The sequence below is a fragment of the Dipodomys spectabilis genome, unplaced genomic scaffold (assembly GCF_019054845.1).
Source record: "Dipodomys spectabilis isolate Male_0828 unplaced genomic scaffold, ASM1905484v1 ptg000096l, whole genome shotgun sequence".
NCBI lineage: Eukaryota > Metazoa > Chordata > Mammalia > Rodentia > Heteromyidae > Dipodomys > Dipodomys spectabilis.
Genome location: NW_024870773.1, coordinates 4,708,371 through 4,735,524, shown reverse-complemented (window position 1 = coordinate 4,735,524; position 27,154 = coordinate 4,708,371). Strand labels below are relative to the sequence as shown.

The 27,154-nt window shown below is 42.9% G+C and overlaps 1 protein-coding gene across 2 annotated transcripts; it reads left to right on the top strand.

Annotated features, from left to right (window-relative positions):
• Window positions 1-1,430: 1,430 nt before the first annotated feature.
• Map3k8 (mitogen-activated protein kinase kinase kinase 8) lies at window positions 1,431-26,689 on the top strand. 2 transcript variants are annotated; one of them, XM_042686173.1, is made up of 8 exons: window positions 1,431-1,717; window positions 5,537-5,895; window positions 13,120-13,287; window positions 16,493-16,754; window positions 17,927-18,033; window positions 23,045-23,197; window positions 24,298-24,544; window positions 25,589-26,689. In XM_042686173.1, exons 2-8 carry the CDS (start codon window positions 5,560-5,562, stop codon window positions 25,717-25,719), a joined length of 1,404 nt encoding a protein of 467 aa, XP_042542107.1. In that variant the 5' UTR covers window positions 1,431-1,717; window positions 5,537-5,559; the 3' UTR covers window positions 25,720-26,689. The 2 variants fall into 2 exon arrangements, with proteins under 2 accessions (XP_042542107.1, XP_042542106.1); XM_042686172.1 differs by lacking the exon at window positions 1,431-1,717 and adding an exon at window positions 1,956-2,048.
• The last annotated feature ends 465 nt before the right edge of the window (window positions 26,690-27,154 follow it).

Below are 27,154 nucleotides of genomic sequence, written 5' to 3'. Positions count from 1 at the left end.
GCTTTCGTGCAAGATAAAAATCCTCTGACGGGGACCCTCCCTCTCATCCCAGCTAGCTGGCCATTCTCATCTGACTAACTTGGATCAGAAGAGCAATTTCACGTTGCACACAAAGAGCTCGCTCCTGTAATCTTAACGACTCAGGAGGCAGAGAGCTCAGAATCATGGTTCGAAGTCAGCCCAGGTAGGAAAGTCCCTGAGACTCATCTCCAATTAATCATCAAAAAAAAAAAAAAAGCCAGAAGTGAGTTTTGCTTAAGGCCCTGAGTTCAAGCCCCCAGGAAACGGACACACGGACACACACACACACACACACACACACACACACACGCACACACGTCAAATACAGTTTTAAACCCACTGAGGGAAAACGTGCATGCATTAGCTTCCCGGCCCAGCCTGGGAGGGTCCAATGTGGCAGGTCGGTAGGATGGAGAGCATGGGTCTCCCTGACCTTACTTCTAGTTTTCTGGGCTGCCTCACAAAATACCTGGCTCCTAATAGGCCGTGGATAGGCGAGGGAAAGGTGGGGGCCTTTATCTTCCGTAAAACTTTCCTATTTCAGAAGGAAAATCCCAGACGATCGATGGGTAGGAAAGGTTATGGAGCGATCGGTGCAGATAATGGGGGAGGCTCCACACACAAAACAATCACCTGGGACAGGACAAAGAACCAGGCAGGGCAGCGGACCACCTCCAGGCTCCGGGCCCGCCCTGAGGCTATCTCCCCCGGGCTGGAGTCCGAGCCGGCTGACCGCAGACACTGCCCTGAACCGACCCCTGAGCGCGATCGGTCCCTCGGCACTACCGGTGATTATCACATGCGCTTCCGGGAAGCGCAGAAGCCCCCTTCCAGGGCAGGTAGCTGGGCTCGGAGAGCGGGCGACACCGGGGGCCCCCCCAGGACGAGGGGCGCGCGGAACCGGGCCCTCCGCGCTCGGGACGCTGGAGCAGGCCCGAGGGTGTGGGCAGCCTAGGATTCTCCATCTTCCTGCCGGACTAGAGAACAGCACGGCCACCCTTTCCAGCCTCCGTCCCTGGGACGCCCAGATGCCCCGGCCCCAGCCTCGTTTTCCCGAGACCCTTTCCACTTCCACTTTGCAAAGCCCGCGGGTCTGGACCCCGGAACCCTGCCCACTCCGCGCCAGTCGCTGGCCGTCAGCCCCGCCCACGTCCAGCCGGCCCCGCCCATCCCGGAGCGCCACTCTCATCCCATTCCGCCCACACCTTATCTGCATGTGCCCCGCCCCGGCCACGCCCACGTGCCCCGCCCCCTTGGGCCGTGCTGGGCGCCCGGAGGGCTCGGAGGTCTCGGAGGGGGGGAGACCGGGGGGGGGGGGGGACGGAATTTCCCAGCGGGGCTCTCTGGCTTTCCTTGCAACCCGGCGGTCTCTTTCTGTTTACGGAGAGAAAGAGGAAATGGAAAAGGCGGGGAGGCGGTGGCTGGCGTCCTCTGCGCCGCCCCTGGGCCGGATTAGACGCCGTGAGTCAGGGGCCGGCGAGCAGGGCTCGTGCGCGCGGGCGGCCCGCTGCGCACTCGTCCACCCGGGTCCGGACCGTGCGCCTCGCTCCAGGGCCGGCCGCCCTGGCTCCCGCTCCCTCGGGCTCGAGGCTCCCAGCGTGCCCGGCTCCCGCAGGCCGGCCACCAGTTGCGCACCCGGCCCGTCCAGGGGACGCGGCCGACGCGCTGGACCCGCGGGGGCGCACGGAGGCCGCAGGTAACCGAGTGTGGGGCGTATTTTGGATTTCGCCTTTTTCCTGGATATTCGGGGGGGGGGGGGAGCGGTTCCCACGTAGAAATAAAGGAAAAGTTTCCTCCGCAAAGGAGAGGGCTCGGCACGGGGACGGGTGGGGATGCGGCGGCGGCCGCCGGCGCCGGGCGCCCGCAGCGCGCGGGCACCGCTGGAAAGCACCTTGCGCAAGGGGCTCACGAGGTGCGGCTCCGCCCCCTTCCTCCGCCTTCCCGGATCCCGGGGCCGCCGGGTAGTGCCAGGCTGGGCAGCGTGCGGGGACGCGGGGATCCGCGCTGCCTTTTCCAGCCGAGACTCGGTGAGTGCCCCGAGAGGGGGGGTGGTGGTGGTCTGTCCGGAGGACCTGGCTGCTTGCTCTCCGCCCAGATGATGGGTGCGTTTATCTTAGGCAACTGAACCCCCGTTGGGGTTGGGTCCTGGGATCAAGTGGACTGCTAGGGTTGCATGGGGGATAGTCACAGATTTTGATCCAGCAGTGGAAGAAGTTGCTCTTGATGGAAGCAGAGGGAAAAACAAGCTAATAGGTGGACGCACTTGCTTGATACCGCGGAGGGTAGAGTCGTATTTGCCTAGTAGAATAGAATCCAGTTCCAGTTGACGCTCTAACTGCACGGATTGAGATTGTGTGCGGCAAATTCTGACCAACGATCCTTAAGGACTATGGCCTGTAAGAAAACAGCCTAGTAGAGGCATCTAGAAAGTTTGAAACAGTGGCTTTGCTTCTACACTGCCAGAATGCAGCATTCTGGGCCTTTTCAATGATAAAATTCGGTAAGAGATGTGCCCCCATGGCCAATGTACTATTTTGACAAAATAACAATAAAAATTGACCTTTTAAATGAGAACTAACACGAGGTATGCCCTGTTGTGTCAAGCAGAACTATAGGTTTGACTGTGTCTGAACAGTTTTGTGTTTCTAAAATTGACATGTTTCTGTACTGTTAGGAAGTTGAAATTTTTACTGTGAATTGTGTCCAAGCCTATCTTCCTAAAAGTCTTTATTGCTGAGCTGGAATGCCTTCACCATGTACACTTCTAGGTGATACTGATGTTGTCAGTTCATAAACTATTAGCATTTGTCTGCTTAATCAAGGCGGGAAAGTACTGAGGATTTTTGTAGGAGTGTTTAACTGCCTGACCTGTTGTCAAGGTTGCTGGGTCTCACTGGATCTGTGTGACTGAAGCCTTTGATTGCTAAGAAATCAAGCAAAGTCTGAAAAGAGTCTCAGTGACAAATGCTCTTCTACTTCCTACCCTGCCTTCCCTCTGGCTCCACATCCCTCTCTTCTAGTCTTGGGGAGAGTGGGTGTGTCTTACTTCTTCCTGTTACTCACACATGCTTGAGATTTTCTGTAGGATTTAAATGTCAAAGCTGGCCTTTCTGTTGAAGTTCTTTTGAGCTAGGTGAAGTTCAATTGCCTAGACCTTTTGTCTTTCTTTTTCTTGAGTCGTTAGCACTGGGAGCTTCTTTTTCTATCAGATTCTGAGTTTAAGTCAGTCCACAAGCCTTTGGTTTTTTCAGCCACTGGAGGCTATAGACTATTGTTGTTTGAACTTCTGTTTTTCTTAGCTGATTCTAGAAGTAGAAACTGCAACTAAATGGCTCTGTGAAAGCAAAGTGTTGGTCCTTTAACCTAAGAAGTTCCCTTCTTAACGCCACAGATGCCAAGCACTTGAATCACAGTCTCCCACAAACATGCACAAGATATCTGAGAGGGAGCTGTCAAATTTTCTAGATTAAGTATTATGATAAGAACTCATCAAAGTGGTTCAGAAGTTTCTGCCTTTCTTCCTTCCTTTTTTCTTTGTCTCTTAGCTACATCCCACTCAGAGAAAGGAGACCAAGGCAGTACTTGCATAGCCATGGCTGGAACTCAGAAAATGAAAACAGCCACAGATGGCTGTTGATTTACTGTGTAGCTAAGGGGGGATGAGGGGGCTTTGCAAAGAGGTGAGATAATTGCCTAGCAGCATGCAGGCAGTAGCCGGGGACAATGAGATGAGATGTGACTGCAAACAGTCTTGAGACTAGAGGAATATTAGGTTGTAGGATGGAAGACAGACAGCTTGCCTCAGATACAATTTATATATCTGAAAGGGACCCTAGGTACCATTTATATATCTGAAAGTGACCTTCAGGTACCATAATGATAACCTGAATTAATTGGTTCTTTTGTCAAATGAAATACATTTAGCTAGGCAGCAAGTGGCCCCTTACCAGGGTAGAGCACTTCCTGGAGCTTTGAACTGAAACTCCTACATGATGGATGTGCATGGGATTGGCAGAGTGTTGCATGTGTTAATTCTTGTGATTTTTTTTTTTTTTGTTGTTGTTGTTATTTGCTTTGATGATGCTGGGGATGGAACCCAGGGGCTCCTGCATGCTAGAAAAATGCTGTACCTCTGCTGATCTATATGCTTAGCCCAGCTTGTGTTTTTAGGAACCTGAGATATCTTTCAGAGTAGGGCTGGGAACTCAGTGGTTAAATTTAGAGATGCTTTGAAATTCTCTTAGACCTTGTCTTTTCTGCTTTGGAATGGAGTTGAGTTGTGCTGAGATCAGAGGAATGATGTCACCTTTTACCTACTTTACCTTCTTCTTATCTACTGCTTCCTGAATGTGGCACTGGATTGTGCAGAAGAGCCAAAATACAATTTGGGCTAATACAGTCACTTGATCTTAATCTGGGACTTACTTATCATAGTCTTGGCTTTTCTATCAAAACTTACAGTGGTTCATTAGTGTAGATAGTAAGTTGGCTTCTGGGACTTTGATGATCTGGTCTTAGGAGAGGACAACTGAAGCACCGAAGACATTAAGAAAGATTAAGAAATCTCCTTTCCCAGAGCTGCTTTCCCAGTCAGTCTGCTGCCTTCATTTCTTTTTGGAAGTGTATGTGTGTGTGTGGGTGTGTGGGGGGAACTGTTTAATTCATTTGCATCAGAATGGATTGAAACTTGACCTCATATTCTTAGATTTGCTGAGATTAAAATCCATTTGAAGTTGGATGCTGGTTGCTCATGCCTGTAATCATAGCTATTTTGGAGGCTGAGATCTGGTGATCACAGTGGAAGCCATCCAGGGTAGGAAAGGTCTGTGAAACTCTCATCTTCAGTAAAACTACTCAGAAAAAGCCAGAAGTGGCACTGTGGCTCACGTGGTAGAGTGCTAGCCCTGAGTACAAAGAGGCTCAGGGACAGTACCCAGGCTCTTGAGTTCAAGCCCCAGGACTGGCAGACAAACAAACAAACAAACAAAAACCATTTAAAATATATTGCTAGGCTGATATACTCTTTCTCCTGTCTGTCTTCTCTCTCCTGTCCTCTCTCTCTTTCTGGTTTTAATTTTATTTTCTTACTTCCTGAATTTAGTCCGGTGATTCTTTCTTTTTAAAGTCACCTGAGGCACAAAAGCCATAATGATTTGTGCCAGGGTGTGACTTTGGGAAGCACCTAAAGTATATTAGATTGGAAGTTGGGAAGAGCTGGGCTGCTCTTCAGGGTGTTTATGTTTAGTGAAAGTTTGTTTGTAGTAGCTCCCTCTGAGCTGATGCCACAGTGAGCAAGCTCTCAGATTTCCCCCAGCCAAGGGAGCCAGGGCTAAAGATTATCTAACGTCCCTTTCAAATGGATACTGCTCTCCACTTGAATTTACAACTGCTGTTGACAAGGAGATACCATTTTATAAACAAAAGAATAGGGGAGCCTGTTCCCAACCTTTTCATGGCCTACTGGTGTCTGATGCAAATACATATTTAGTAAACTAAGTGTATCTTCTTTTTGTAGACTCTCCAGGAAACGCCACAGTGATGGAGTACATGAGCACTGGAAGTGACAATAAGGAAGAAATTGATTTATTAATCGAACATTTAAATGTGTCCGATGTAGTAGACATCATGGAAAATCTCTACACAAGTGAAGAGCCCGCGGTTTATGAGCCTAGTCTGATGACCATGTGTCCGGACAGGAATGAAAATGAGGAGCGTTCAGAATCTGTCTTGCTCAGTGGCCAAGAAGGGCCTTGGTTGTCATCTGTCAGATATGGAACTGTGGAGGATTTACTGGCTTTTGCAAACCATATATCCAATACCTCAAAGCGTTTCTGTAGACACCGACCACAAGAATCTGGAATTTTATTAAATATGGTATGTGTTTTTGTTCTGATCAGCTGAATGCTGCCTGTTCAGGCATTTGAACATGGTTTAGGCTGGCTTTTAGGCCTGCTTCTAAAATGTGTAATTTTTGCTAAGAATCACTTCTGTGTTTAAAATGCCAAAAATCTTCATGAAAAATTCCATTCAAAGACTCTTGATCATAATTTAGCTTTAGTTCTGCAAATAACTAATTAAGAGTGTGAGGTAAGCACCCTACATATACCTCTAGCCCTTAAAAATGAATTTTAATTGGCTGGGCACTGGTGGCGCATGCCTGTAACCTTAGCTACTCAGGAGGCTGAGATCTGAGGATTGAGGTTCAAAGCCAGCCCAGACAGGAAAGTCCGTGAGAGTCTTATCTCTAGTTAACCACCAGAAAACCAGAAGTGGTGCTGTGGTTCAAGTGGTAGAGTGCTTGCTTTGAGCTGAAGAGCTCAGGGACAGTGCTCAAGCCCCACGATTGACGACGACAACAACAAAAAGAATGAATTTTAATTAGATGAATATATGTTATATTACAATATAATTATATAGAACCATGAAATGTTTTATAAGATTATATTATTTGTAAGATTATATTATATATTGTTGATATAAAATACATTAGTATATATTATTGAAGATCTATTTTTCACCAGTCCTGGGGCTTGAACTCAGGGCCTAGATGCTGTCCCTTAGCATTTCACTTAAGGATGGCATTCTACCACTTGAACCACAGCTCTACTTCTGGCTATTGGTGATTAATTGGAGATAAGTGTCTTATGGGCTTTCCTGCCTGAGCTGCCTTCAAACCTCTAGCCTCATATTTCAGCCTTTTGAATAGCTAAAATTACAGGTTTGAGCCACTGGCACCCAGCATATTTTTATAGAAAAGAAAAGCTTAATATGAATCCTTTAAAGGAGAAAGGAATAAACACTGTATCTTAAAAGTCTGGATTATTTGTTCCTTCTTTCTTCAGAAATATAATAACAATATTGACTGAATTTAATCCTTGAAGAAATGTTGTTTGTAGGTGGTTAAATAGCTAATCCTCAGGTTGACTCTTTAATTGGCTTTGAGTGCCACATGATGTAATTACTTAGTCATTCCAAGTATGCAGATTAATCCAAAACACTGGGTTGCTACCGTAGTCAATGGGGTGGTGTGTTTAGGTATGCCAGACCCTCCCCTTTAATATGTCAGAGGTGAACACAGGTGCTAGCTAAAGGTGATCTAATTTCATAAAAAGAACTGTTGGCAAAGGAGTAGGTGGTGATTTGTAAAGCGTGCTTGTTGATGAAAGTGATTCTTGGCTTTGGTGTGTCCAAATGGCAGAATGGCCCTTGCTAGGGAGTCCTTGCTAAATGAACCGAGTACTTTAATTATTTTGTTGTGTTGCATTCCACATTCATTTAATGAAAAACAACACAGTAATTTAGGCCAGCTATCTCTTGAGCTGTTTTGTTAGAAGGCAACTGTGTATGGCTCACTGTGGAGCAAGATGGCACTTTGCATTATTGTTGTATGGCTTCCATTGGTCGGATTCTACAACTGCATCTAGTGGTTTGCCTTCAGAATAGTACTTCCTTTTACTAGTGGGAAGTAATGGTTTGTGCTTAGAGCTGTACCTGATTTTTTTTTTTTCTTTTTAGCTGAAGAAGAGCTAAATAGGGCTGGAATGAGGCTCAGTGGTAGAGAGCATGCTTAGTCGGGGCAAGACCCTGAGCTTTAACCTCCATCACTGAAATAGGCCAAATATTGCTGGAGGACTGTGGTTCAAAGTAATGTACCCATGTACAATGACAGAATTTTCTTGTATTTCCTTTATGTATTTGTTGAATGAAAACATTTAGAATAAACAAATTATCTTTGCCAAACATCCCGGGTTGTATAAATGAGCAAATTGTGTATGAGAAAGAAAATTTAATAATTGGAAACACCACAAAGGCAGGAATCTTGAAAACTTTAAATAATAAGTAAATACACACATTATTCTAGAAATGATGAGGGGCTGGGTGTGATGGAGCATGCCTGTAATCTCAGCTACTGGGGAGGTAGGGTTAGGAAGATTGTGGTTTAAGGCCAGCCAGGTTAAAGTTAGTAAGAAACCCTATGTGAAAAACAAACCACTAAGCAAAAGGGTTGGGTGTGAGGTTCAAGTGGGAAAGTACTTGCCTAGCATGCACTGTGCCCCAAGTTTAGTCGCCAGTACTGCAAAAAAGAAGCAGAAGGAGAAAGAAGATGATCAGTTAAAAATAGTAAAATATAAAGCAAGAAGATTGAACAACAGAATGGATTAAGAGGAGGATTTTATCATGTGTATATAATGGTTAACTTTCCTGCCTCTGACATTAAATATGGCCTACATCCTTGTGATAGGTGATCCATAGCTCTGTGTTTCATCAATAATGTCCTATGCACTGATACTTGTCATCTCTGACCCTACCCATTCTAGGACGAGATGGTAACAGGGCTTGCTTTTCATTTCCTGTCCTCTTCTGTGGACCCATTCTTTGGTCAAGATCATGTTATCTTCCTCCTCCTGTCTCCCTGTCTAACCTTTTTCCCTTCTTGCTGTCATTTGCTGTTCCCTTTCCTGCTTTATTAGAGAATCACCCACCATCTAGATTGGTTCCAAGGTAAAAGCTATCTGTAAAGTATACCTACATAGAGATGGAAAACTTCCATTCAAACAGTCATCATTCAGCTGCTAGACATGGTTGGCACTCTCACAGTAAGGGTTTTAGGTGTTAGGAAAGGGAGTTTGGAATGGTCTGTGCTGCAGGGAGCTCACTGTGTGGTGCATGCCAGAGACAAGTGAACAAGCAGTTTTCACACAGTGTGCTCCATCTCAGTACAGCTACACCCTGATTGTTCTGGGAAAGCTTGGGCAAGATGTCTCCCATGGCCCTGAGTATGGGAAGGGGTATGGGAGAAAGTTAGCATGGGAACAGGCTTCCAGGAACAATTGGTACCTAAGCCAAGGTCTGAAGTATTCAGTCAGCTAGACGAAGTGGAGAGTGTCTCAGATGGAGAGAACAGCATATGCAAGGGCCTGGGGGCATTAGAGATCTGGTGTTTTTAAACAGCCAACAACCACAGTGCTGCAGAGTTAATTAGTCAGGGTGGAGAACCAGGAATTGTAAAAATATCCCAAAGAGCAGAGGCATATTGAATGGTACTCTGTGTGTGTGTGTGAGCGCACGGCACACGTGCGTCTGGGCATGTGCTATTTTCCTAATATAATATTTGTTAACGATTCCACTGACATCCAGAAAGACCCAGGGAAGGAACGTCGGGAGACTAACCTAGGAATTGCTGTGTGTTACAGCACAAAGTTATTTTTAAATGATTGTTTCATAATCTGTCCTGGAGATGAATAATCCAAGATGTGTTTCAGAGTTAAAGGACCCCAAAGGACTCATAGAAACTGGTATGAGATGCTGAGTGATGTTCCTTGGGGTTCAGTCATAGAGTCAAGGATTCTCAGGGTTGGAGACCTTTGAAAATACTTCAGTCCAGTCCTCTGTCTGATGTTTGGATAACTCAACTAATCATCTCTTAGAATGGGTAGAACATTTTTGAAGAGATCATTCCATACTGGGTCATTCAGTCATATTTGTTGAATTCTGTTGAGAAACTTCTTCTTTATATAGGACTAAAATCAATCTCTGACTTCCTCCTTGCTGTTCTACCTAGTCCTACTCTTAGGCTGGAAACAAAAAGTCTATAATGGTGAGTAATAGTAAGGAAGGCTGTGACCTCTTCATTAAAGTGCCTGGGTATGTAACTTGCCTCTGATTGACATATAGGGCTAGTTATTTCATCCCTTCATGTCTTAGTTTACCTACCAGTAAACATTATAGCACTTACCTCCTTAGGCTGCTGTTTGATACAGAGAGCAAGTCCATGTGACCTACTGGTATACAAGGAATATTCAATGAATGCAGACTCTTGTGGTGGTAATATACAGTTGTTGTTTTTTTCCCTACAACAGTCCTTTCAGTATTTTAAAACCTGCATGGTCTTCAGATCTCTCTTCTTCCATATCACTTCTAAGTTTGTCTGCTACTACTTACACATAGCAGTGCCATTTCAACTCAGGCCTCTGCCATCAGTCTGTTACAGCACCCTGTAAGACTTGAAAATGAGGTCCATTAGTTGCATAGTAGGGTTGAGCTCTGTTTGCCTTTGTTCTAGACAAATGGCCTTGAATATAGCCCAGCATCACATCTGTTTCACACCAGTGGTATCCTGTATCCAGGATAGTTTAGTATAGCTGGCAGACACCTGGGTGAGGAAGACTGCTTACAGGCCTGCACGTAAGAGGCCTTTGGTTAAGTTGAAGCATTAGCAGAGATAAATAGCATGGAGTGCTGTCTGATTGCTTGGTGGAGCCACTAGAAAGGACATTTAAAAGGAAACAGATCCACCTGGGGAAGGTTGAAGTCTAGAGAAAGAACCAGGAGCTCTGCAGAGCTATACTCTGTTGGGACTCACACAGCACCAGGTGAGTTCAGAGCCTGTCATCAGGGTAGTGGTGGGAAACACAGGGTGCATGTAGCAGGATCCCTAGACACAAGGTATAAACTGGGGGCAAAGTGACTGGCAGGGGACAAGGCTCAGGTGTGCTCACTGCCCTGTAAATGCAAGCTTGTAATAACGAGGTTTTCATCATAGCTCAAACTGATTATAGCCTGTGGAGCACCATAGGCTCTTATGCAAAGACTGAAAACTAGTCTTTGGTGTTTAACAGACCTGAGTTCAAATCCTGTCTCTGGTACTGACTAGTGTGAGTTGCTTAACCTTTTGAAGTTGGTTTCCTCATCTATGAAGTGGAGATTAAAATAGTCCTTACCTCAGAGGATGGTCACAGACTTTGATGAGCTAAAAGTCTGAGTACAAGGTTTGGTTTCTTAAGTATCTCTTGTTATGTGACTATTAATATCTTCCATCCTCTTGGGGCAGAACTAGAGGGCAAAAATGAGTTATAGAAGATTTAGTTTGGACAGAAGTAAAACGTGGATCAAGGTGAGTTTAGACCCAGGCTGCAGTGAAATTAGATCTGTTTATACATAACAATAGGAGCCACCAGTGAGCGCAAAGTGAATGGTTCTGTCTGAATGAGGAAGGAACTACATTCTGGAATCCTCAGGACGCTGCAGAAAGAGGGCTCTAGCACTGGAGGTGACAGCTGTGGAGTGATGGTGTTCCACACATCTGTACCCTTTCTGTACTTACCTGTATCCCCTCTCGGGCCCTCTACAGGGTCCCACACAGCAGAAGCACTCAGGAAATATTTCAACTTAATGACTTGGCATTTCTAAACATTAATACTTATTCTCTGCTTCATTCACTGACTAATGGCTCATGTTTATGGGGTGTGTGGCTAAAATTAGCAATAATGCAGGCTGAGTGAATAACCCTTCCAGTTACTGGGACTATGCCATTAATGGCCAGGGAGAAATCCTAGGAATCTGTAGCTGAATCAGGTGTTCATTCTTCTCCCCTGGGGTGGATTTGGGGTTTTCCACACTCCCCTTGGGCTGCTTCTATGCTTGAAATAGCTTAATGACTTGTCAGAATTTCATAATTCTTGAATTCATAATCTGAAGCCATAATACTGCTCATTATATTTAGAGAGAAAACTGATACCTTGGGAGACTAGTTATTCCTTGACAGTTTTTAAAGGACTATGTTCCAGGTTATATTCCCCATGAACCATCAGATTCATTTGTTTTTCTTTTAAGTATGATTTTTTTTTAAAATTTAAAACTTGAGTTCTACTATGTGTATGTGTGGGGTGGGATTCATGTGCATGTGTATGCCCTGATACTAGGATTTAAACTCAGGGCCTGGGTGCTGCTGTCTCTTAGTTTATTTGCTCAATGCTAACATTCTACCATTTGAGCCACAGCTCCACTTCTGGCTTTTGGGTGGTTAATTGGAGATAAGAGTCTCACAGACTTTGCTACCCAGGCTGTCTTTGAACCTCGATCCTCAAATCTCAGCTGCCTGAGGAGCTTGGATTACAAGTGTGAGCCGCCTGTGTCTGGCTTGAGTTCTACTTTCTCTGCTGTAAAATATGTAAATCTTAAGTGTCTAATCTGATGATCTTTACCAAGTACACACATTTTTATAGTATACATTGCTATCAGGATACAACTTGTCATGTTTTAGTTGACTAGTTTAATTTTATTTGTTTCATTTTTTTTCTCTGAGTTGACTTCTGTTTTTGCTGTTGTTTTTTGTTTTTCCTCCTGTGCAGAGAATCAGACCCATCCATCTAGCACCCAATTACATCCAAGCCCCAAGTTCATCATTTCTTTTATTTATTTATTTATTTTTTTGCGTCCGGTCGTGGAGCCTGAACTCTGGGCCTGGGCGCTGTCCCTCAGCTCTTCAGCTCAAGGATAGCGCTCTACCACTTGAGCCACAGTGCCACTTCCGGCTTTTTTCTTTTTCCTTATGTGGTGCTGAGGAATCAAACCCAGGGCCTCAGGCATGCAAGGCAAGCGCTCTACCACTGAGCCACCTTCCCAGCCCCAAGTTCATCATTTCTGAAAGCTTTAGTTCTAAGTATCTGCTTCCCCACAAACCTCTCAGGTGTCAGAGACCCTGGTTCTTTCTTGTTCATGGCTGCATACTCAGCACCAAACCCAGTGCCAGGCATGCATTAGGCACATAGGAAATATCACATGAGTAAGTCAAAGATAAATAAATAATTCTGCTCTTTGTTTATGTAGCATTGCCAACTCATGGTGGTAGCATCTCACATTGTTTTCCATAATCCTCTGCGGTTCTCAGTGAGTTTCCATGCTCTCTGACCTGTTTGTGCTTTGTGTGTGAGTAAGGGCCATGCAGACAAACAGGTTAGCGCATCTTAATAGAAGCAAGTCAACCTGCCTGTGCAGTTGCAACCTTTGTTTTCAGTCTTTGAATCACGCTAGTCATTCTCCTTAAGTACATACTCACGTTCTATTTGGCAATTAATTACTCATGAGTACTGGGAAATAAGACCAGGTCCAACCAGAGATCTGTGTCTGTTACATGCTTTCTCTGTCTTAATCAAGTCTAAATATAGTCTGTAGAGTGTCAGAATTAGACATAGGGCTATTAATTTTAAGTGCTGTGTGTCAAGAGGCTTCTGAAATAACCTGCTTCTGTTGAGTGGGCCTTAGAAAAGGAAAACTTTGTGGACAGTCTCATCGTCCTGTCTTTGTATTTTCTCATAGGTGATCACTCCCCAGAATGGACGCTACCAAATAGACTCTGATGTTCTCCTCATCCCGTGGAAGCTGACTTACAGGAACATTGGTTCTGATTTCATTCCTCGGGGAGCCTTTGGGAAAGTGTACTTAGCCCAAGACATAAAGACTAAGAAAAGAATGGCGTGTAAACTGGTATGTGTATTCATACTGCTTGTGTGACTTTCTGGCTTTCATTCACATTGACCAAGGCTGTGTTCCTTAGACTGAATCTTACCACACTTTCCTACATCAAGACATTGGATTGTTGTCTTCTGGATTTGGTGGCTACCTGGGGCCTTTTGGCTCCTACATCTCTGCTTAGAAGCCAAGTTATTTAATGTATTTATCTAGGTTCTGGGGCTTGAACTCAGGACCTGGGCTCTGGCCCTTAGTCTTTTCACTGAAGTTTAGTGCTCTACCACTTGAGCCACAGCTTCACTCTGGCTTTTTGGTGGTCAATTGGATATAAGAGTCTCTTGAACTTTCTTGCCCCACCTGGCTTCAAACTCGTATCCTGATATCACAGCCCCCCTCTCTTTCTCTCTCTCTCTCTCTCTCTCTCTTTCTCTCTCTCTCTCTCTTTCTCTCTCTCTCTCTCTTGTCAGTTTTGGGGGCCTGAACTCAGGGCCTGGGCACTGTCCCTCAGCTCTTCAGCTCAAGGCTAGCACTCTACCACTTGAGCCACAGCGCCACTTCCAGCTTTTTCTGCTTATGTGGTCCTGAGGAATTGAACCCCAGGGCCGCATGCATGCATGCACTCTACCACTGAGCCACCTTCCCATCCCCCTATCACAGCCTTTTGAGTAGCTAGAATTACAGGCATGAGCCACTGGCACTCAGCTAGGAATGCATTGGTGTCTATAACAGCTTGGATGACATCTTCACTCAGAGAGGAGTTCTGCAATGGAAGAGTAAAACTGTGTGCTTTTGTCTTGTCTGCTAGATAGGGGATCAGCTGAGAAGCAGAGATTTTAAAAACTACAGATTTAAAGGGCTGAATATACCTATTACTGAGAAGACTGGACCACTTCTCACTATACATAAACCAGAGTGCTGCCATTTTGGAAAACCACTCTGCAGAATCTCCCTACTTTGAGCATGCACAGAGCGTGCAAGCTGAGTGTGCCCACATCATGTGACCCAGTAATTGCCCTCCGTCGCTCCACCCAACAGAGACATGTTCATATGATCATCAGGCTCTCCTATATTTCTATTAGCACTCTTTGAGGAATCTCAAACTCAGAAACTCCCAGATACTGAGCAGTAGAATATTTGCATTCTGAAATACTGGACAACAAAGCAAATCAGTGATACAGCTGTATTAGTGTGGATGCATTTCACAACCATTTTGTTCATCTAAAACAGCCAACACAAAATAAGATCTCTTGTAGGAATTGGGTGCTAGTAGCTCACATCTATAATCTCAGCTCTCCTGGAGACTAAGATCTGAGGACTTGGGTTTGAAGACAAACCAGGCAGAAGAATATTTGAAATTCCATGTCCAATTAATTAACAAAAAGCTGAGCTAGAAGTGTGGCTCAAGTGGTAGAATGTGAACTAGGAGCAAGCAAGTTGAGTGAGAGCCAGAGTTCCTGAGTTCAAGCCTTGGAATCATCTCCCCCTTCCCCAAATATGTAGAATATTTCATGTACATAAAGGAAAGAGATAAGCTAGGTGTTGAGATAGTGGAGAGCAGTGACTGTCAGGAATCAAAGAGGGATTTATAGGATACTAATAGAGTTCTATATTTTTATTTGGATAAGGACTGTGTTCAGTTGAAAACTCATTGAGGGCTGGGAGGGTGTCTCAATGGTAGAATGCTTACCTTGCATGCATGAGGCCCTAGGTTCGATTCCTCAGCACCACCTAAGCAGAAAAAGCCAGAAGTGATGCTATGACTCAAGTGGTAGAACACTAGCCTTGAGCTGAATTGTTGAGAGACAGCGCCCAGACCCAGAGTTCAGGGCCCATGACTGACAAAAACAAAAAAGAAAAAAAGAAAACTGATTGAGTTCAATAGTTGCCATTTGTACAATTTTAATGTATGTTTGTTTTACTTTAATAAGAGTAAAGTAAATTAATTACTTTAATTAAAAATTAAAACATACTTTTTCCCATGGTGCTGAGAATAGTACCTAGGGCCTCATTCATCCACACAGGGCTCTATCACTAGTCATCTTCATATTCCTAGTACCAACATATCCTTTTGATTTAACAAAAACTAAAATAAGATATAGATACTATATTTCCATCTTATCACAATGAAAGGAACACCAAGGGGTAATGTACACCATTTCCTCAGCTATAAGGGAAGCAGAGATTAGGAGAATCTTAGTCGAGGTTATCCAGGTAAAACTTTAAAGCCCTGTTGAAAAATACTTAGAGCAAAAAGGCTTAAGGTCATGGTATAGCACCTGCCTGAGTTCTTGAGTTCAAATCCTATCCTATAAAAACATAAACAAAAACAAACTTACAATAAGGCTGTTGAAACTTACATGCTCAAACATGTAAAAAAAACTTGAAGGCACTCTTAGAACCATATTGCCTGGTTTTCAATTTTACCCCCTCCCCAACCCCCCCTCCAAAAAAAAGCATGGGGAATGGCTTTGTGGATTTGTTTTTCCCACAGCACTTATATTTAATATTTCAGGCACATTTTGTTGTCTTAAGAAATAAAAACATATAGATAATGAAAACCCCCCAAATCTCACAAGTATGTAGGCTAATGAACAAAATCCTTTCCTTATTATATCTTTCAGAAAATTTCCGTGCATATACATGTGTGTACTTTAAAACTTTTTTTTTTTTTAACAAATGAGCATGTATAATCTGAACCTCTGAATGTTGCTTTATTTTAACTTAGCACTATATTTTGGAGACATTTCCAAATCCTTATGCAATGAAAGAGCTACTTGTTCCTTATTAATAACTAATTTTCCGTGGAAGGATGGCGAGTGCTTATTTTAAATGCGTAACTGAAGTGAACTGTATGACCAAAGCCTTTATATTATCTCAAACACATATTGAAAAATAGCAATCTAAAGCCTAAGTTCCATAGAATTTATGTGAATCAGAAATGGGAGATTTTCTCTCCTTTTGATCTATTTGCAATTTTCAAATCTTGGTTGAATTTCTGTACCCTAAATGAAAATAGTACTTCATTGTTTTGTAATGTTCCTGTTTTGAATTTTATACCTAAAGCTGAGGCTGATCTGAGGTAAATATTATAACATTTGAAGTAGTTCAAAGTCTCCTTGGAGGGTGTCTATTTGCCTTCTGGTTTATAGATTCACCAATCTTCTGTATTTTTCCTCTCTCCACTTTTCCTGAGATCAAGAATCTTGCTTTTGTGTTCTAGATCCCTGTAGATCAGTTTAAGCCATCTGATGTGGAAATCCAGGCTTGCTTCAGACATGAGAACATTGCTGAGTTGTATGGTGCTGTCCTGTGGGGCGACACTGTCCATCTCTTTATGGAAGCTGGAGAGGGAGGATCTGTCCTAGAGAAGCTGGAGAGCTGTGGACCCATGAGAGAATTTGAAATTATTTGGGTGGCAAAGCATGTTCTCAAAGGACTTGATTTTCTGCACTCCAAGAAAGTGATTCATCATGATATTAAACGTAAGTATCTAGGGGTTGTATACCACTTGGGTTTAAAGAGCCATATTATCAGGGGGTGGGGTGGGGCACATGGACTCTTCCTTCAACCTGAAGACCTCAGTAGAAGGTAAGACAGCTAGCTCTTTTGGAACTCAATTCACCTTGCTCCTTTATGGTGCTGAGACAAGTCTGAGGGCCAAGCTAGGCTGTTAGAGCTCTCCAAGTCAGAGGTAGTGCAGACTCGAGCACATGTCTATTAAGTCCACTGCCTGTGCCCTTAGGATCAAAGGCTTCCAAAACAGTAATTTAGAGTCAGGAGTGTGACTCCGTGGAAATACAGTTATTTAACATGTATAAGGCCTACGTTCCATCCCCAGCATCTTAAAATACACACACACACACACACACACACACACACGTGTGTGCGCACACACACACAATTAAAAAGGTAATTTGCTTAACATGTACAGTGTATGGTCATTTGGTTTTATTTTCTTTTGCTTTTGGTGCTAGTCCTGGGGCTTGAATTCAGGGACTCTAATTCTTGCTTGGCTTTTTTGCTCACCATTTGAACCCCCAACTCCACTTTCAGCTTTTTGGTGGTTAATGGGAGGTAAGAGTGGTTAATTGGAGATGGGAGTCTCACGGATTTTTCTTCCCAGGCTGGCTTCGAATCATGCTTTTCAAATGTCAGCTTCCTGAGGGGCTAGGATTACAGTCATGCCACTGACACCCAGCTACAGTCATACACTTTTGAGGAACAAGTAGCTTTTTAAGTTTGAAGGTTACTTTGGCAGTAATCCATTAAATAAGCCCTTTCTGACTGTCTCCTAGAATGAAGACTTGATTCAATATCCAGCACTAAATTGAACTAGCCCAACTTTTGATGGGAAAGAAATAGGTGTTTTAGTTTGTTTTAGAGAGGTACTTGTTACCTTATGTGTGCATGCTTATATGTGTCTTCAAATTTGAAGCCGCAGCTCTTGAGCACTGTTACTGTCTTCTATCATTTATGTTTGCCTTGGCAGATTCTTGCCAATGGCAAGATGCATCTCTTTTGGAAATAGCACACCCATTGCACTGGGGATGTATTTCCCTCTGTTCTGACTTGGGACTCATTATTGTTTTCATTGATGATTTCATTTTATGTGTGGGTATATAAATAATCATATGCTAACAATTTCTCCTTGCAGCTAGCAACATTGTTTTCATGTCTACCAAAGCTGTTTTGGTGGATTTTGGCCTAAGTGTTCAAATGACTGGAGATATCTATTTTCCCAAGGACCTCCGAGGAACAGAGGTAATTATGTTCATGGGAAATGTTAGCGTCGTTTTGAGAGTGAAAAAAGTATGTTCTAGAATTGCTGTGGGGAAGAAGGACAAAGAAAGGGAGGGAAAGTATTGCATTGAGTCATTGCTGTCATTAGAAGAAATTTAATGAGCACTTGCTGGATGTGCTATTGTTTCTAATTCATGGTAGTAGTTATAATGTAAAATGTTCCATTATCAACATTTAGAAACAATCTGATGTTAATATACATGTCCTGATTGGAAAGCTAGATGAGGCAAATATTCCAAAATACTTTGAGCTCCTAAAGCTGACGTACTTCCTTTTGGCTCCAGACATTTTCAAATAAAGGATACTCAACTTGCATTTTCACAATTCAGCTTTTCAAACAACCACAGAATTATAATTTAACTTTATAGTAGTGAGTTTTACACTTCTTATGAGTTAAATTATTTAATCCTCCTAACAGCTGTGTAATTAGTGAATGCTGTCATTAGAGCAGATATCATTGTTATTGTTCTTTTTTTTACATTAATCAAATAAGCTTGAAGAGATGAAAGCAAAATGTCTGAAGTTACTCAAGTATGGGCACATCTCAGACTTGAACCCTATAATTTCCAAATCTAAAGTTTGAATGCTATGTAACTTTTTAACATGGCTAATATACTATTAAAATATTACTTGGCTGATACTATGAAGTTTTAGTTCAATTAAAGCTATCATCAATGTGGTCTCCTGGTCAACCATATTTACTGAGGACTGACCACTGAGTCCTGTCTTCATCCAGAGATGCTATAATAAAATTACATTAAAACCATTTTTAAAAGCTATAAAACAGTCATGAGCACAAGCACAGTTTATCTGAAGGTGTTAAATAGCTGTAACATTTAACGCATGTGTGAATGAATGGTAAAGAAAAAAAAAACCATTCCTGAATCTAAATGAGCTTCTGGGAAATGCTTTCATGGGCTCTCCAGTTACATATGTAATTTAATAGGCTCAGTATCAGGCTGAATTATTGATTTACTTAGCAAATATCTATTGAGCATCTGCCTTGAGATAAGCTGGTGTGAGTGCCAGGGAGCTTTTCTGAGGCTGATAGGACTTTACGGGTCCCCACTGTTTGATGAGAAGATCTATTTAACTTAACTAATATTTTAGAAAGCTATTCTATGAAATGAAATCTAGGAAATAAAATCTTCAGAACTAAACATACTGATGTGAATGTCACATGGTATTTCAGTACAATTCATGCATATTGTGTAATCAGGTTAAACCTGTCTTCTCCAACACATCTCACTTCTTTATGGTGACAATTCAAACTTCTTTTTTCTAGCTTTTGTGAGATATACAGTATAGAACATACCAGACCTTCTTACTCCCTACATAACTGCAACTTGGAGCCCATTGATCAGCCTGTCCCCAGCCCTTCCCCAAGCTGGCTTCTAAATTGACCTGAATTGTTGAGAGATCAACAAGGAAGTTGAGATCTTAGTAGGCTTTGATGTGGCTGAGGATAAGTGGCCTCTCTGGCTGCTCTCCACCAACACTATACCACCATAGCCTCCCAGGCCCCATGGCCTTCTCTCCCCTGGAGGTACCCAAAGGGAATGGAGAAGGGGCTTCTGGTTGCATGGCAGATTCAGGGTCACCTCGTTAGTCTTGGAGTCCAACCAGTGAATGACCTTTAGTAGCTAGTATATATGTAATACTCACTGAATTGCAGTGAAAAAAAATTCAAGATCTTCCTTTCAAGCTTGATTCTGGAAGCCTTTTCTTAACTTCTGAGTGGCAGATGGGATTCTTGTGTGACTGATTTTTCTGACATCATTCCTGAGACCTACCTGGAGAAGACTCTTGATTGTCATCTTTGAGATATTCTGAAGAGAAAACGCAGACATTTTCTTTTTTAAAGAGTTGTTTTGTCCCCAGACCTTAAGAATCCTTTGCCAAAATACAAAATCTAATCAGACTTTATGCTTATGGTATGTTTTCTTTGGAAACTGTCTCGGTACATTTTGGCATCAATCAGGAATTTAGTGTGGCATTCCAGCCTTTTCCTGGAGCCAGTGTAAGAAATAAACTACATATGGAAAGATGGAAAGTACCTTTTGATTCCTGGCAGTGTGGTCAAATTGAATATTTTGTAAATGCCAGAGAAATACATGTTCCTTTCTGGGATTCTCTACCAGGATTCTTGGATGTAGAATAATAGCATATTTCATGTCTGAATTGTATTCAGTTCAGGTATTATAGCTGAAGTACTAATATCAAGAACTCTTTGCATGAAGGGAAGAGCTGGCTTTGGTGTTTATAAACTCTGTCCATCATCTTGCATTTGCTCTTGGAAGTTGGATGTGAAGCATGGTAATGGTTATAAAGACCCAATCAAAGCTCTCAACATGCTGAAAGAGCAAATAAGATAGAATTAGCCAGTCAACAACACAGATTTGCTTTCCATCAGAACTTGATACTTGGCTATTGTTGTAGCCCAAGTCTGTTTCTGAGCTCTGACATATAGCTTACAAATACTGATCACTGAAAATCAATCTATATCACTCTCTCTATTCATGTTTAAAACAATATATTGTAACCATGCATATCAAGCGGTTAACATGATATGTTTATTTACTTACATTGTGACATGGTGCAGAGAAAGAATAAATAGTGCATATAAATAACAAATGAGAATTGCTTCTGTAGTGTGGTCTTTTGAAAAAATTCTTACTTTCAAGTCTGGTTTTACCATCTGTAAATTAACATATAATATCACATATACATGTATACACAGACATTACCTTTTCCTGGGAAATGTGTAGTGAGATGAAGTCTTCTTGTCCCAGTGCCCATGTCTGAGGGGATGAATATTCTACCAGATTCTATCAGTGCCTATCCATGCCTCTAGGTAGCCAGCTTGAAGGGGGTTTAGTCATCAAGCCCCACATTCTCTGGCCTGGCTGTTATGGCGCTTGGTCAGCTTGAGGAAGCAGGAGTTCTGGGCTGAATGCCTGAGGGCCAGCGTACGGGACACCAGGCCGGATCCCAGTGGATGGGTCACCAGGCTGGATCCCAGTGGCAGTCTAGATGTGAGTCACATGGAACCTTCAAAGCCACCTGTGCACAGCTACAGCCCATTAGACTTAATCCTTTTTGCTCAATCCTTGCCCTCTAGGGGTGGGCAGGAAGAACTAAGCATTCTCTAGCATACACACACATAGACTTTTCTCTCCCTCCCTCTCCCCACCACTCCTGTCCTTGTTCTCTTTTATATGATTGGCTGTAAGAGCAGTTAATATGCGGTCCACTCTTCTGGCAAATTTTTAAGTATTTAACACATTGCTGTTGACCATGGGGTACAAAGCTCTAAGTTTATTTACTGTTTTAACCATGTGACTCTATGTATTAAGAAAGACCTCAGGATTCAGGTGCTGTGTCTTGGCTCCAGGCAGAGTTTGTGAACACAGCTCAGTTCAGCTGTGGGCTGAGAGCCAAAGGAGGCCTGCCCGGAAGTGAGTTTTAAAAGAACTTGAGCAGGCTTAGGGTGGGGAAACTGGGCAATTTCCCCAGTTTTTTGTCAGCTACTTCTTTACTAATTTACTCAGAAATGTATTCCGGGAACCCTACCGCCTTTCCTCATAGTCACATGACCACCTGTAAACTTTTTTTTTTTTTTAAAGTTGAATTAAGCTTGAGAAACCTTTATCTGAAAAGCTTGGGGTCAGAAGTGTTTCAGATTTTGGAATACTTGCTTGTGTATAACGAGCAAGATCTTGGGAAGGGAACCCAAGTCTCAAGCACAAAATTAACTTGTGCTCTGTGTACTGTATATAGAGCCTTGAAGATTGTTTTAGATGGTATTTTTAGTGCACTAGCATTTTTACTGTGACCTGCGACATGATGAAGTTCAAGTATGGAAGTTTCCCCTTGTGCCAACTTGCTCAGAAAGCTTCAGATTTGGGAGCATTCTAGATTTGGTATCTTTAGACTAGAAATGTTCAACCTATACAGTTAATTAGGATATTAACTATTCAGTGTTGGGGCCAGCCATAAAACACAGGTTGTTGGTCACTATAGTTTGTTCTTTATCTTTTTCTTTCTTTCTTTTTGATACTGATCCAGCAGCTTGAACTCAGGGCTTGGACTCTGTTCCTTAGTTTTTTTTGGATTTTTGTTGTTGTTGTTTTGTTTAGTTTGTTTTGTTTTCCTGAAGGCTATCATTCTACCACTTGAGCCATAGCTCTACTTCTGGCTTTTTTGGTAGTTAACTGGAGATAAGGGTCTCAGGGACTTTCCTCCCTGGTCTGGCTTTGAGCCATCTCAGCTTCCTGAGAATTACGGGCACTGGCCCTATCTTTTTAGTTTAGCAATTAATACTTCTTAGAGAAACTATTCATAAAAAATAATCAATGCTTATTCATCCTTGACACATGAAACCAGATATAACATACCACTGTTAAGATGGCGAGTGTTCACTACTTAATCCCTGTACTACATGATAGGTAGAGATAAGAGGGAATTCACAGAAACAGGTTAGGACCACTTTTGCAGCATTTGTCAAGTTCTTCCCTTCTGAGCAATTGATGTTAATACCCTGCAGGATCTGGCCACCTTTGGCACTGGAGCTAAATAGAGATTTGACAATGAGATGATGGGGAGATGAAGAAGTATAGTCAGTCACAGTGTCCTTTAAATAGTAAAGGAGTTAATGTTTTAATTGAAAGATGAACTATACATGATCAATATTTGCAGCACTTGTGGGCATCCCAGGTGAGTTCCTGGCCCAAGGTACTTGGCCATGCTGCTAGATCAGCTTCGGGTTCAGCCTATAGAAAGAGTGTTCCTTGTCAGACTTCAGAGACTCTTGCTCTAGCAAGTGTCTCCTGGCTCCTTAGTTTAAGGGAACCCAGCAATGACATCCTCTTCCAAAGGGATGAGGCATGCAATGAATATGGTAGAGATGAATGAGTCATTATCTAGGATTGTCTTGTACCCAGGCCAATGGTATTTCCCACATCTCTTTCAGATTTACATGAGTCCAGAGGTGATCCTGTGTAGGGGCCATTCTACAAAAGCCGACATCTACAGCCTGGGGGCCACACTCATCCACATGCAGACAGGCACCCCGCCCTGGGTGAAGCGCTACCCTCGCTCTGCCTATCCCTCCTACCTGTACATAGTAAGTGCAGGGCAGTGCGGGTGGTGGTGAGTTCCACCTGCAGGTGGAGGGGGCAGCTTCACCTCCTTCAATTCCCACTCCTGAATGCAATAGTGATTTGTGAGAGCTAGCTACAGATTCTTTCTTTGGAGGAAGAAGCTCCATTTTTTTTAATTCCTGCTGATTCTGGGGCTTGAACTCTGGGTCTGGGTGCTGTTGTTGAGTTTTTTGTTCGTTTGTTTGTTTGTTTTTGCCCAAGGCTGGTGCTCTACCACTTTAGCTACAACTTTACTTCTGGCTTTTTGTGGTTAATTGGAAATGAGAGGCTCATGGACTTTCCTGTCCAGGATGGCTTTGAACTATGATCTTCAGATCTCAGCCTCTTGGGTAGTTAGTATTACAGATGTGAGCCACCAGCACCCAGCTTGGAAGCTCCATTCTTGCAAAAAAAAGCTGTTGTAATTGGAATGTGCATTGGACATAAATTATATACTAGTTTTTTATACTGTTATATAAAGATAAAATAACACTTGCTCACATCAGAATAGTATAAATCTGCCAGCCAAGGAAGTTATATATACGCTTCAACACTTGATTTTTTTTCTAGTACTGAGGCTTGAATTCAGGGCCTGAGCGTTGTCCCTAAGCTTTTTTTGCACTAGGCTAGCACTCTACCACTTGAGCCACAATTCTGTGTCTAACTTCTTGGTGGTTAATTGGAGAGAAGAGTCTCATGGACTTTCCTGCCTAGGCTGGCTTTGAACTTTGGTGCTCAGATCTCAGCCTGATGAGTAGTTAGGATTATAGGCGTGAGCCACTGGTACCAGGCTCCCACCCCTAGATTGCTGATTTTCACAGCAGCCTGGTTTATAGTGGAACAGGCATGCATTTCCCATTTTACCATGAAGAATTCAGAAGCAGACATTTCTTCAGTGACCTGTGGCCACCCCCGAGGAAGCTATTACTGCTTATTCAAACCCAGCATGCACTTTTTTAAGGATCTGAACTGTATCCACTGCAGATCATGGGGGCAGAGGAAATTACTCTCCAGGTGTGAAAAGTTTGCTGCTTAAGGGCCCATTTCTTTACCATTGTTGCTAAGAGAGATGGTTTGTTGGTAGATCCACAAGCAAGCGCCTCCATTACAAGACATTGCTAATGACTGCAGTCCGGGCATGAGAGAGCTGATTGAAGCCGCCCTAGAAAGGAATCCCAAACACCGCCCAAGAGCCTCAGATCTACTGCGACACGAAGCCCTGAACCCCCCCAGAGAAGATCAGCCGCGCTGTCAGAGTCTGGACTCTGCCCTCTTTGAGCGGAAGAGACTCCTGAGCAGGAAGGAGCTGGAGCTGCCTGAGAACATTGCTGGTAGGACACCCTGTTGGATGCAGTGCCCCTGTCTCTATCCCCCTGTCTACCTCAATCCTCAGATGTAGTTCAGGGGGAGTAATGAAAGAGTACCACACACTGTAGCCTGTAGCCTGTACCTGTATGCTGAGGCAGGAGGAATGCTTGAGTCCCAAAGTTCAGCCTGGGCAACCCCCTGTCAAACACACACACACACACACACACACACACGCACGCACGCACGCACGCGCACACACACACACACACACACACACACACACACACACACACACACACGAATGACTTCTTGAGTCCTTTTGAGTCCCGTGCATTGTTTGGAAAACTCACCAGAAAACCTTAAGAATATTGTTTTAAATTAGTTTATTTTCCACCAAATTTCCAGGTTTCTCAAAGCAAGTATAAGTAACATGGTTATTAGAGATGGTTCCTTTTTTTTTTTAATGCAATAGAAAATACCATTTGGCTTTAAAATAAACCAAGCATGACAGCTCTGCTGTCAGTCAAGTGTGAGGTTCTGTTCTGTTCAGTTATGGCAAGCCCCTCCAGCCAGTGGTTGGAAACCCCTGCAGGCACTGCTCAACACCAAGTGCTGATGCAAGTCAGCTTGCATCATTGTCATTTCTTTATCCCTTTGCCGGCAGTGAGAGAGAGGTTCCCAAGTAAGGAAGTCACTGCCTGAAGAAGGGTTCCATGGTTGTTACCTCGCAGTCCTTTTTGGTTAAGCCATGCAGGTCTAAACCCAAGTGTCCACCGTGGAATGCTTGTTGGCATTTCTCTGTACTGATTTTTTCTGATTTCAGAGAAAACCACTTGGGCTACTGGAAAATATGCCAGGATTTCTTTCTAACACATTTCTTGTCTTCCTGCCTGGTTTATTGGCATTCCGTAAGTAAGCCCAAAGTGTGTTCCAAGATCACCCCTGATCATACTAGAACCAGGGCAATGTCTAATTAGGCCCCAGAGGATGACTTCTTTGCTGAAGAAGCAATATTATTTGACATGTTTCCCTGGCATTTATTTCATATATTAATGTTCCCTTCCTAGATTCCTCATGCACGGGAAGCACCGAGGAGTCTGAGATGCTCAAGCGACAGCGTTCTCTCTACATAGACCTTGGAGCCCTGGCTGGCTACTTCAATCTTGTTCGGGGTCCACCAACACTGGAATATGGCTGACAGATGGCATTGTTTGCTCCAAACAGAAGCATCATTAGCCTCTGGATGCTGGGGCTACAGACTACCCAGTGGCTCCAGACAGTGAATTATACTCTATCAGGCGTCACAGTGTGGGCTGCAATCACACATGAATGGGACTCCAACTGGCCCTGTGTGTCTTACTTGTGAAGCTACTCTGGTTTCCTCTGCCAGTTCTAAAGGTTCTCATTTCCCAGGTGGCGGGACTCAAGAAAAGATGGAGAGTCTATACAAGGATCATTTCTGGTGACTGCTACCATTCACTATGCACTTTGCTTGACATTTTCAGAATATCAACCATAAGGACATTAGCTTAAAATTACTATACTTATTTAAGATAGAATGTTCATTTAATTCAAAATTATGGTTTTGTGTATATTGGTGTATATATTATGTTTAACTTTGAGCCTCATTGATAGATTCTAGTATAAATTAAAGTCATTGTATTTAGAGTAAATAGAACAAGTTGAGTATTTAGCAATATGCTTAAACTAGTGTCTTAACCATGGCTGATCAAGTAGGTGCCATCAGACAGCAGGTCACTAGTGAGTTTCTGTTATGTTCCTATGGAAACACTTTGTACTGTACATGCTATGCTTAAAACATTTAAAACGTGATGTTTTGAATGTGAATAAAACTGTGTAAACCACATAATCTCTGTACATCCCAAAGGATGCGAAATGTGACCTTTAAGAAAATGGAAACTATTATAAATTCTTGGTGATGCTACTTTTGTAATTCATATGGCTATTTTCTTTAAAGCATTTGTATATTTATTAAAATAGCATACTATGTATGTTTTATGTCAAATGCCTTCTTGAATCTTTCTTATATATTTTTAACATTGTAAAGTATTTCTAAAGTATGTTTTTACATTATGCAAATGAAACCCAATGCTTTCATCCAATGTGATTGGTCAGATTTACTGAATAAATTCAGTTCTTTTTCTTAATTATCAGAGTGTGATTCTCAGCTAGGATTGGGTTGGGTCACCTGATTGGAGGGAGCAATGTAATACAGTAGTTAATTAGGAGCTTTGCAAATCCAGTGTTCTTCTTCATTATAAAGCCATTGCTTTTTGACTGGCATGCATTGTAACTTCTGGTGCATTGAAGTAGAGAAGAGAATTGCGAGTCATTGCTTTAGGGCAATTGGGGTTTTGTTTTCTATCTTGTAGTGCATTTGCACTGCCTTGGAATATCTGCTTGCATGTTTTTTACTTATTCGTGTTTGGCAGATTAATAACTAACTTGCCTTTGGAGCAAGGCAGATTGGAATCCATATACTAAAATCTAAGGAACACTTAAAAAACAAGTCTGCTCCTTTATTTGCTGAGTGAATAGGATTCAGTATCTTGACATATGTAATATGGGACACATTTCCCCCTGTGTTCTAGTCAGATTTCTGTCACTGTGAC

Coding starts and splice junctions, on each gene's coding strand:
- Map3k8 (XM_042686173.1), top strand. CDS start 5,560: ATGGAGTACATGAGCACTGGAAGTGACAATAAGGAAGAAATTGATTTA. Junction 18,034..23,044: donor AGGACCTCCGAGGAACAGAG/GTAATTATGTTC, acceptor CATCTCTTTCAG/ATTTACATGAGTCCAGAGGT. Junction 23,198..24,297: donor ATCCCTCCTACCTGTACATA/GTAAGTGCAGGG, acceptor GTTTGTTGGTAG/ATCCACAAGCAAGCGCCTCC.